Source organism: Gymnoscopelus braueri (assembly GCF_963280865.1).
Source record: "Gymnoscopelus braueri genome assembly, chromosome: 23".
NCBI lineage: Eukaryota > Metazoa > Chordata > Actinopteri > Myctophiformes > Myctophidae > Gymnoscopelus > Gymnoscopelus braueri.
In genome coordinates, this window is record NC_137625.1 from 19,292,859 (window position 1) to 19,305,280 (window position 12,422).

General features: G+C 40.5%; 1 protein-coding gene across 1 annotated transcript in view; it reads left to right on the plus strand.

Annotated features, from left to right (window-relative positions):
* rassf8b (Ras association domain family member 8b) overlaps positions 1–12,422 on the plus strand; it is a 45,964-nt gene that overhangs the window by 22,080 nt on the left and 11,462 nt on the right. Inside the window, exons 2-4 of the mRNA XM_080420768.1 lie at positions 589–759; positions 11,346–11,702; positions 12,152–12,375. Coding sequence (XP_080276894.1) covers positions 657–759; positions 11,346–11,702; positions 12,152–12,375 — 684 coding nt within the window. The 5' untranslated portion in view covers positions 589–656. The remainder of the gene's footprint in view (positions 1–588; positions 760–11,345; positions 11,703–12,151; positions 12,376–12,422) is intronic.

Sequence of the window (12,422 nt, forward strand, 5' to 3'; positions counted from 1 at the left end):
TGCACGTAGTACAGCAAAGATTGTACAATGATTGATAATGATACAATGATTGATATAATTGCCCATCTGGCAGGAGAGTAGCGACATCATTCCTCCACATAGTGAATGTGCCAGCTCAGGGAGAAATGATGGCAATTCTACAGCCTCCCTGGAGAGGATTGTCTGTCGTATGTTTCTCTTCCTTATCTACCGTGATGTATTGAATTTAAGTTCAATTTAAAAAGATGTAGCTCTACTTTTATCAAGAAATCATTGTAGCGAGGCTTGTATTGAATTAAGGGCTGGAAGATGGAAGATTATTGTGGAAAAATGCATTTTAAAAACAATGCCATTATCAGCAGAATATGTGTATCAGTGTGTTATATGTATTGAACATCCACAGTCTGTTTGTTTTCATTAAAAAAAATAGGTATTGTAGTTCTTTTTTTGTAGAATGTAATCGTATATAAATACTGTTGGTCTTATGCTATTGATAACTACTCTTTCAGGTTATTCATTCTCCTCTATGCCCTCGCTCTCCAGTGTGATCCTAGTTTTCAAATAGGCTGACCTGTAACTGTCATTTCCCCTATTTTTATTCTTTTCCAGGATGTCCAGGAGAGTCCAATTAGTGACCCTGTGTGGTGTGGAGGAATGAGGGCCCCCGGGTGAAGGTCATGGAGCTGAAAGTGTGGGTGGACGGCGTTCAGCGCATCGTCTGTGGAGTCACTGAGTTCACTACATGCCAGGAAGTGGTCATCGCCCTGGCCCAGGCCATAGGTAAGTTACTGGGCCTTTTTATTAGCGGTGCAACAGTTAAGCCATTGAATCCGGGAACGCGTTTTAGATTTCTTTGGCTATTCAAAAATAGCCGATGTTTCTACAGATCTACAAGCTGAGCTTGTAGATCTGCTATTTTTGAAAAATCGTGAAAAGTTCAGTGCAAATCATTGAATATATTTTTTTATGCAAACATTTGTAAAATATTTTGTTCCAGGAACGCCCAGAAGCAAAGATTTGAGTTACAAATGTTCGCTTGAAAAAAATATATACTCAAAGATTTGCACAACCTTTCACGATTTTTCAAAAATAGCAGTAAGGTTGGAACATGTATATATGCTATTTCTTAACAGCCAAAGAAATCTAAAAATTATAGAGATGTGTTCCCAGTTTGAATGGGTTAATCAGACTAATCGATTATAAACAAACTATTGTATAATAAAATAATTTTGACTATCTTCAAAAATGCAGAAAATGGCAGACCTGCAGGCTTGGGCCATGTCCTCCTAACTAAAAGTACATTTCATAGTCCATGCCAGCAGTATGTTTGCTTCATTGACTACAGCAAAGCTAAATGAGATATTGCTTAGAGAGGACATGAAGGGGTACATGTAGCCGAACACCCTGTAGACTGCGGTCTCTACGTTTTCGGGCACACATAAACTAGCAATCTAATCATAATCTAGTTATTTATGTGTGCATACAGTATGTATGACAAGATTTGTCACACATGAATATATGATTCACATTATTTTCTCCCATAATGATATAAGTGGTCCTCCCCTCCCTCTGGTAATATAATGTAATTGTAGTTTCTGTACAGGATGAAGTTATAGTGTATATTTTGGCGTTCCCAGGCCTGCTTTTAGTCTCTGCTAACAAGGCCTCCTCCTGTTCTCCTGACTTTTCCTTGGTGCCAGCTGGTGATGTGCATTACTGGCACAGGGCAGAGAAATCAATAAATCTGAAGGCTGCAGCGTACTACAAACAACAGCAAACTATTATGTATTTATTTAATTATTTTTGGTTTGGTCAGGGCTTCCCTGAGCCGAAGAAAGTTGGGCATAAACAAAATTGTTTTGTACTTGGCTCCGCTCTAGATTTTGAACTTTTGACCCGTCCACTGAATACACTGCTGGAATTTTTATTACATCAGCCTCCGATGTGCATTGACATTATTTGTCTCAGAAACATTGCGGTTCCTGGCAATAGACACTGGGCAAAGTGTGTGCTACTGTATCTCTCTCCATTAAATAAGCACTATCTGGTTGTGTTTGTAGTCGCTCAGAGAGGGAGGGTTTTTGTACCTCCCAACATCCTCAGACAACCTGTTCTAAACTGTCCATGGAACGTTGCTGTCAGATTGCAGACATAAAACATGTCATAAGACAAAGCATAAATCACGAGCGCATTGAGTGGCTAGTGACCAGTGACGCGTGATGTTCGGCTAGCAGAGGGGTTCGACTAGTTGAAAAATCTTGGAGGTGCAAGAACTAAGGATAAGGATAATTCCTTTTAACAGGTCGTTCATGAAAGTCCTTGCGGTCTTGTTTCCAATGAGAACCTGTGAGCAATTGGGGTTAAGAGTCTTGCTCAGGGACAAATTTCATATCACCGGCACATATGCTGGGATAGCCTGGAATCGAACCTGGGGCAACCAGGGCCTCTGGTTCCCTAGGCAGGCTCACTAACCACTCAGCTATGGCCGCCCCTAACTGTCGAACATTAACGCCGGCAAGGCACTGTCGAAGTGCTTAAGACGTCATTTTGCTCTTATATTGACATGGCAAAGCTGAACAATGTTCTTGTTTGGTTGAGGTATACGGCAGGCTTACGGGTGATGATCCCTGAACACATTTAAGCTTCACACGACTGTAGATCCTGCAAAATAACGAGATAACATAAAAGAGCGGCCTGATGCACACCATGAGTCATACATGAATTATTGAACATGTGGTCTTGTATCAATCACTCAGTGAATAGCGCATGAGACAAGTATTGTCTCGGCCGGTTGGGGGTTTGATTCCCACGGGTTCTGACTGTGCTTTGCACAAGTGACATTTCCTGACTAAAATATTTACTGTGTGGTGTTGTAATGGTCAATCAATAGAGCGTGACACTAACATTCCCATTCCAATGAGGCAGCCCATGATGAATGTGTGTAATATCACACACTTATGGTACCATAAGATATTTTGGTTAAAAGTGTCAACTATATGGTATTTGTTAACACATTAAATATTGAAGCGATGAGTCACAGGAAACACTTAACATTATTCATCCATTACTTTTTATATTTTATTGGGTGGGGGTTTGGGGGCTTTGGCAGTTGAGGTATCCATAATCAAATGACATTGTGGCTTCACTCAACACTTGCAGAGCAGTGTTGCACCAAGCAGAAGCCAATATGATAAAATGTTATTCACATGTGCTACTGCTAGAATATTTTGTGACAGGGGTGACCCTTACACTGTTGAAAATGTGCATGAAAATACATCCAAAAACATGAGTAAAACTATTCTAATGACACTTGTCACTTTGCTGACATTTATAGTTGTGCAGAAGCCATTTTTAAATAATCTTTTTTAAGGCATTACAGTGTTCATAGAGAGTAGTAGAGTGGAGCGAGCGTAGAGAGAGTGGAATGAGGTGACATGTGACACAGCAGGTCATGAGCCAAATTCTAAACCCATGATGTCATTATTAGGTCAGTGTGTGTGGTATGTGTACCAAGCCACCAGTATGCCAACTAAAAATCAATCGCAAATTCCCAATGTCAATGTACAATGTCAACGTACAGTATCCTTTCATGTCGGACGTTGATTTACTGTGGGAAGGAATTTAGATCAGAGGAAGTAACTACATTAACCCTGGCATCCTTATTTTGGGCATGTCATTGTAGGCAAAAAAATGTTCTTTATTCTCTGTCAAATGGCCTGGGCAGACGGTTCCATGGCGAACAAGATGACTCGGGATTGGAGTGTCCTCCATGGGTGAGCCTGGTCGTTTGGGCGTACAGTAGATCTGATCTCATTCTTATTAGAACTAGAACCTTTGGCACCAACAGATTCTGTCTAATGTCCAATAGGTCATATGATATATTGATATTTTTTTTTACCTTTTATCTGTGAGACACATGATAGTGAGAACATTGTGACCTTTTCCATGTGTCTTTACAAGGGCTGCATGATTAAATATCTGCATCACTTCTTCTTTGTTTGTTTGTTTGTTTTTCCAAAAAATATTGTCATGCATTTTTAACAGTACAAATGGTGTAAGGCCATAATAATAATTGAACTGTGAATTAGGTGGGAAAGGTGAGAATTTGGGTTGTGCTACATAACCATTTGAGGTCGTCTATCTGCACTTCAAAATAGTTTGGCATCCTGTCTCCATCATTTCTCTGGATAACAAGAATATCGGCATGTTTCATTAAACGTGGACCACAGTGAAACTGAATTCACTCAATTTGGCCCCTGGGTGAGAGAAAACTTCAAGAGCTCCTGGTGTAGATGATATTTTGTCCTATATAAAAATCTCTCTGCTGGGACCTTGGGGCTGTTGGCAGTTGGCAGTATTGGCAGACAGTCTGTCTGGGAGGCTGTGAGATGATAGATTGCAGTAAAATGAGAAGTGACTAGTGGGCACAAGGCGAGATTTTGAGCATCATAAATGGGCTGTGTAAAAAAACGAGATGAGCCTTACTTAGCAGACGTGGCTGCTGTGACAGGTTCAGTGAGCAATCGCAGGAAATTAGTGAAGCAAATTGACATTGTCACTCATGGGTGCTGATCCTTTTCTCTTTGTTTTAACATGGGTGCTACCCAAGTGGGATTTTCATTTATTGGAGTTTCTAAATCTGATGTCAATGTTCGTATTAATTTCCCGTGAAGCTCATAGGTGTTCCCTGTGCTTTACGAGAGGACTCTTGACTTTTGACCATGAAAGCCCACATTCAGAATAATTTGCATGCTAACAACATGTCTGTGCCAGGCATTATCAGGGTTGAGATTTATTTGATTTACATACCATTTAATACCAACTAATGTATGCCAGGCTACTGTATGGAAAGTACACTGATACAATCAGGTGACTCATAGAGTACTTATATAGGCTGAGATTAACTGACTACATTTGCAGAGAATTAGGACGTAAAATATGTCAGTAATTGCACTTTGTGGATCTGTCAGTAATTGCACTTTTTTGCCTTCTCTGTTTTTAGTTGTGTGGCAGGAGTAGGCTTAAGCTGATATTCAGTGAATGCACAATAGCTCATCCTGCCTGTTAATAGTTATATTTACAGGAACATGATTGCTTTTCCTTTGTTTTAATATGACTGGCTGAAGCTAAACTCATATCGCTATCTGCCAGTCATAACACACCCAGTATGCAAAAAGTTGCACTAAAATAAACAAATGACCCACAACCCAGTTATATGATTAAATGTCATCTCGCTGACCTGTCACACTGAACAATAGAGGATAATCATGTCAGTGAATTAAATGTAACTCATTGCACTGACTGTGCCTGGCATTTTTTAAACTCTGATTTACTTTAACCCATTAAGACCGGGAACGCATCTGTGTCATTTTAGATTTCTTTGGCTATTCAAAAATCGTGAAAAGTTGTGCAAATCTTTGAATATATATATTTTTTAAGCGAACATTTGTAACTCAAATTTTTGCTTCCGGGGGTCCCTGGAACAAAACATTTTGAGTGGGGGGTCCGCGGCCAAATACTTTTTTTGGGGGGGCCCTTGACATGAAAATGTTTTGAGAACTACTGATATTATAGCGACATACTGTGGGTTTTTTCAAAAAACATTTTGTAGAATCGGCCTCAGGCCTCAATGGGTTAAGTGGGTTCAAGCTGAGAGTTGGTGAAGAATTGTAGAATTGGTATCTTAGTAACCTGCCTGTTTTACTTCATTAATCGTAACCGAGGCAAAAGTTTGAAAGAATCGTGATAGTGACATGAAGTCATATCGCCCAGCCCTGGTCCTCAGGTAGGATCACTCTGCTACACTTTGTACTTCGTCACTGTTGGGCGCAAACCTTGTATGTCCAAAACAGTTACTTTTCAGGAAATGAAAAAAAAAGGATGTGTTCCAATAGATCAATCTAGTAAAAAAAAAATCACAAGCTCTTGTTAATACTTTTCATTTGTTGAATATTTATAAAAACCCACAGATAGACTCAACAATTTTAACTTTCACTTTCTAACCTTTTTAGTAGTTGTGAACTTGTGAATATAGCAGAAGCTATAGATTGGCTATTTGTTGCTACTTTTATGTGATATTCTTGTATGACAATTTCAGCATTATTGAAATGGGGAAAAAATTTAAAAACATAAAAAGATGAAATATGCAGATACAAGGCACAAGGTTTCTGCCCGAAAGAAACCTACAGGATATGTGTTTGTTTTCCACCGTGTTTTAGTATTGGACACTATGGCTGTGTTGAAAGTATTTATTGGTAACAGGATAGGTGGGCACCAAGGAAGAGTGGGCACCTCTGTGTTAAATTGGCATTTCTTTCCAAAATGTAAAAAAATATATATATTTGGAAAATGTTTTTAAGTAAACATTCAACAATTAAGGTCTAATATTTCTACAATTGCTACATGTTGCTAATTATTTTAAGTCTGATAATGATGCATGTTCACATCATGTATACTTCACAATACTTAAAGGTTCTATGACATTAATTTTCACTTTTTTTTATGTTTTTTTGGGGGTTTTATGACCTCAATTACACCCAAAAAATCTGAACTTTGAACATTCAGTGGATTTTCTGTGGTCTGGGGTTTTCTGAATAATTAGGCTGAAAAGTAATCTGAGCTTGGCCCTTCGGCAGTGAGGTCACAGCCGATTAATCCCGCCCACTCTCCTCCTCGCCCCTCCCCTCCCCTATCCTTTCCTTTGGGGGGGGGCGGAGCAGAGGCGATGATTGACAGGCAAAATCCCTCACCAGCGACACCCGCAGGCAAATATTTTCATATCGCCCACCCCCAGCCCAAATATTTTCATATCGCCCAGCCCTGGTCCTCAGGTAGGATCACTCTGCTACACTTTGTACTTCGTCACTGTTGGGCGCAAACCTTGTATGTCCAAAACAGTTACTTTTCAGGAAATGAAAAAAAAAGGATGTGTTCCAATAGATCAATCTAGTAAAAAAAAAATCACAAGCTCTTGTTAATACTTTTCATTTGTTGAATATTTATAAAAACCCACAGATAGACTCAACAATTTTAACTTTCACTTTCTAACCTTTTTAGTAGTTGTGAACTTGTGAATATAGCAGAAGCTATAGATTGGCTATTTGTTGCTACTTTTATGTGATATTCTTGTATGACAATTTCAGCATTATTGAAATGGGGAAAAAATTTAAAAACATAAAAAGATGAAATATGCAGATACAAGGCACAAGGTTTCTGCCCGAAAGAAACCTACAGGATATGTGTTTGTTTTCCACCGTGTTTTAGTATTGGACACTATGGCTGTGTTGAAAGTATTTATTGGTAACAGGATAGGTGGGCACCAAGGAAGAGTGGGCACCTCTGTGTTAAATTGGCATTTCTTTCCAAAATGTAAAAAAATATATATATTTGGAAAATGTTTTTAAGTAAACATTCAACAATTAAGGTCTAATATTTCTACAATTGCTACATGTTGCTAATTATTTTAAGTCTGATAATGATGCATGTTCACATCATGTATACTTCACAATACTTAAAGGTTCTATGACATTAATTTTCACTTTTTTTTATGTTTTTTTGGGGGTTTTATGACCTCAATTACACCCAAAAAATCTGAACTTTGAACATTCAGTGGATTTTCTGTGGTCTGGGGTTTTCTGAATAATTAGGCTGAAAAGTAATCTGAGCTTGGCCCTTCGGCAGTGAGGTCACAGCCGATTAATCCCGCCCACTCTCCTCCTCGCCCCTCCCCTCCCCTATCCTTTCCTTTGGGGGGGGGCGGAGCAGAGGCGATGATTGACAGGCAAAATCCCTCACCAGCGACACCCGCAGGCAAATATTTTCATATCGCCCACCCCCAGCCCAAATATTTTCATATCGCCCAGCCCTGGTCCTCAGGTAGGATCACTCTGCTACACTTTGTACTTCGTCACTGTTGGGCGCAAACCTTGTATGTCCAAAACAGTTACTTTTCAGGAAATGAAAAAAAAAAGGATGTGTTCCAATAGATCAATCTAGTAAAAAAAAATCACAAGCTCTTGTTAATACTTTTCATTTGTTGAATATTTATAAAAACCCACAGATAGACTCAACAATTTTAACTTTCACTTTCTAACCTTTTTAGTAGTTGTGAACTTGTGAATATAGCAGAAGCTATAGATTGGCTATTTGTTGCTACTTTTATGTGATATTCTTGTATGACAATTTCAGCATTATTGAAATGGGGAAAAAATTTAAAAACATAAAAAGATGAAATATGCAGATACAAGGCACAAGGTTTCTGCCCGAAAGAAACCTACAGGATATGTGTTTGTTTTCCACCGTGTTTTAGTATTGGACACTATGGCTGTGTTGAAAGTATTTATTGGTAACAGGATAGGTGGGCACCAAGGAAGAGTGGGCACCTCTGTGTTAAATTGGCATTTCTTTCCAAAATGTAAAAAAATATATATATTTGGAAAATGTTTTTAAGTAAACATTCAACAATTAAGGTCTAATATTTCTACAATTGCTACATGTTGCTAATTATTTTAAGTCTGATAATGATGCATGTTCACATCATGTATACTTCACAATACTTAAAGGTTCTATGACATTAATTTTCACTTTTTTTAATGTTTTTTTGGGGGTTTTATGACCTCAATTACACCCAAAAAATCTGAACTTTGAACATTCAGTGGATTTTCTGTGGTCTGGGGTTTTCTGAATAATTAGGCTGAAAAGTAATCTGAGCTTGGCCCTTCGGCAGTGAGGTCACAGCCGATTAATCCCGCCCACTCTCCTCCTCGCCCCTCCCCTCCCCTATCCTTTCCTTTGGGGGGGGGCGGAGCAGAGGCGATGATTGACAGGCAAAATCCCTCACCAGCGACACCCGCAGGCAAATATTTATTTTTTCATTGCAGTTGAAAAGGCTTTAGAAATGTGAGAGAAAAACACCTGCCATGGATCAATGGAGTGGAATTTTTTGTTAAAACTTTCTATACACGTTTGAAGGACCATGACAAAGACTTTTAATGTGTGGTAAAACTGAACGTCATGAAACCTTTAAGACCATTTTTCAAATATTTTATTTGTTTAACATTTGGCACAAAACAGCCAATTTTACATCGAGGTGCCCAGATGCCCCTAGTCCCTACCCATCCTGTATACCTATTTATTAGCTCGGTAAACTGCCTGCCATTCATTGTGTGCCGTCTTTCACACTGATGTCTTTTCCCTTCGAGTGGTTGACTGAAGCAACATTCAACCCCCTATCTATCTGTCAGACACAACAGCGTGTATGCGTATATGCCAGTCTCCCGTATAATACATTCAAGAGATTCAAAGGGGTTCATTTGTCACTCACTCATACGAGTACAAGCAAGTGAAATGTTGGTGTCATGCTCCGCAGACTGTGCTAACAATAACAAGTAATAATGTTTATTTTTATAAACGCAGTTCGTATATGACGCAATCTAAGATTTGCCTATGGGAATTCCGATACAATTAATAACGCTGTGACCCAGGGGTAGTAGGAGTCAGGACGTCGGTACTCTATAGCCATTTAGATCAGTGATTCTCAACCTGTGGCCCGCAGGCCGTGAGGATATTGCAAGTGGGCCCCCAAATAATTGACAATACATTAAGATTTTAATGATAACCTAACAATGTAAAAAAAATATATATAATGTAAAAAAAGTCATTGTATTCTTTCTTTAAAACATTGAAAAATTTGTTTTAATTGTGATATCGATACATAGGAACTTAAAGTATACTATGTTAGTTCCATTGATCCAACACAATCGATCATTAAAATAGACTGACCACCTATGGGGTCAGATGGGTGGGCGGCGAACGCTGTCTAGATTTTCAAGTGGGCCCTGATCCTGAAAAGGTTGAGAAACCCCTGCTTTAGATGAATTAGTCATGCTCAGTGAGCACAATTGCAGTTATTTGCTTGGTACACTATCCTATCTCTGGACATGTGGGATCTTATGTTATTATTCCCTTTTGTTGGCTGAAACTTAAAATCAGCCTTCACTCTGTCGGTTGCAATGAATAACAGTGTGTGGGGAAAGAAAGGACAAAAAACAACCAAAGAAAAACAAACAACCAGTGTTTATGAAATCCATTTTTATGTGAAAAAGCATTATTCCTAACCATTCACAAAAAAAAAGATTTCCTCTTCATCACAACACTGTAGCTGACATAAATCTTGGCCTAAATGTGCACGGATACTACCACCACGTCCCTTTGCAGTGCCAGAGGGGGGTTTTCTGTGACACGCTGAGCCATTGTTCCTGTAGGAGTACAGAGATTTCTTTGAGAGTTAAAAAGCATGTGTATCTTTCACTGTGGTGCTGAAGTAGAACTTATGGCATTTCAGCATCTTTTGTGTGGAGTCCGGGGCTTTTGTCCCATCCGGGGCTGCTTTGTAGTGAATGGCTTCCAGCCTCAGCTGTGGTGATGAATGTGTTCCTTTTATGAGGGGTCTTAAGGGCTGAGGAAGGGAGGTGTGGAGGGGGGGGGGGAGTGGTGTTTAGCTCTTATCTACATGTGTACAGACACACATGTACACAGAAAACGGCTTTAGGTACTGTATGTACGCGCACGCACACACAGAGTACATCCAGTACGCTAGGAAGGATGGCTAATAGCTTATACCTTGGAGCACAAATGTGGGTGGGTGGGCATACCCCCCCCCCCCACACACACACACACACAGAGTGAAGCATTGAACTCTCACTCACCCCTGATGCTTTGTGTTTTTGTTGTGCCTGTAAAGTTCCTTTATTGAAGACGTGTCATTATTGGTACAGTGTACTTTGACTCTGCATACAGCTGCAGCGTGGGAGAGTTGTAAATGGATCTCCACTCTAGCAAGCAACAACAAACACAACATTATTATATGGCCTGTTGAGGTCGTTGCAGTAAGAACAACTGAATAAATGATCATAACTAACATGTATAATTTATTTCATTATATTTTATTTAAACATAAGCTTCAGTATAATTTATATATATACATATACTGTACCTGCGTGGAACGACAAAGTGAAAATAGATTGTTTTTAAAATTTCAGAAAATGCAAAATAGGGAGGTAGGACGTGGTTAACCCATTTAGACCTGTATTCAAAAATGACAAAAGAATGATGTTGCTATATACTGTACATGGCAGCAGGAACCCCAAAAGGGGTTCCCGTCTTGAAAGGTATAGTTACAAATAGGGGTTCCGCCCAAAATGGGTTGAGACAGCTTTTAGTAAAACCATACATCTTATCATAAGTACCATGTTTTTGCTTACCACAATGTCATGATCACTGAGCCTTTTAGTGATCAATGTATATTTTGTGTGTTCAAACATTCGATAAATCTACCCCCCCCCCCCCCCCCCCTTTTCTTCTCCCAGGGCGCACTGGCAGGTACACGCTGATCGAGCAGTGGCGTGGGACAGAGCGTCACCTGGCGCCCCACGAGAACCCCGTGGTTTCCCTCAACAAATGGGGCCAGTACGCCAGTGATGTCCAGCTGGTTCTCCAACGAACGGGCCCCTCGCTCAGCGAGCGGCCCGGCTCGGACGGCCAGGCCCGTGTCCCGGAACGCGGTTTCTACCGCCAGAGCCTCCCGCCCCTGGCCAAGCTCCGCCCCTCCGCCACCGTCAGCGACCGCTCACTCAAGCGACGGGAACCTAAGCGCAAGTCTCTGACTTTCAGCGGAGGGGCGAAGGGACTGCGGGATATATTCGGGAAGAGCAGGGATAGTGAAGGTACGGATAGTGAAGGTCCAGGTACAAAAGATGCTCTGTACCTCTAAAACTCAGTGGTTCCCAAACCTTTTCAGCTCAAGACCCAAAAGAGACATTTGGTGTCTCCTCCGATTTAATAGTGAAAATAGCCGATCTACATAAAATAATCATAAAATAATTTAATTTCTTTTTGTACATTTTTGAAACAAATGTTGAAAATAATTGATGTTTGGGAAACACTGCTCTGAACTGCGCTGACTAGAAATGGAAGGTCATTTTCTGGCTTACAATGTGATGCTAAGCCTTTTTTGTCTTTCTCTCCAACAATCTGTCCATGTCTACATACATGCATTTATCTCATCTATTCGTCCGTCTATCCATGCATACATCCATCTCCCTACCCACCCGTACATCCATCTATGCATTCCTCCCTCCTACCCTTTCTCACCTTTCTTTTTCCACTCATCCAGCCAAGCAGCAGCAGCGTGCTGTCAATCTGAACCTGACCAGGGTCACCGCTGGGACCGGTGTTTTCTACAGCAGTGGGACAAGCTCTGCCCCAGGGAGTCCATCCAGGGAGCTGGGCCGTCTGGTCCAGCTGCAGAAGGACAAGCTCCAGGCACTGGAGAGCCGTCTGATGATGTGTGAGGCCGAGCTCAGGGACTGGGACGAGGTTACAGTCACACCCGATGAGGTCAGTGGGCTGGACACCACCAGATCAACATACTCTGTAGTTGGTCA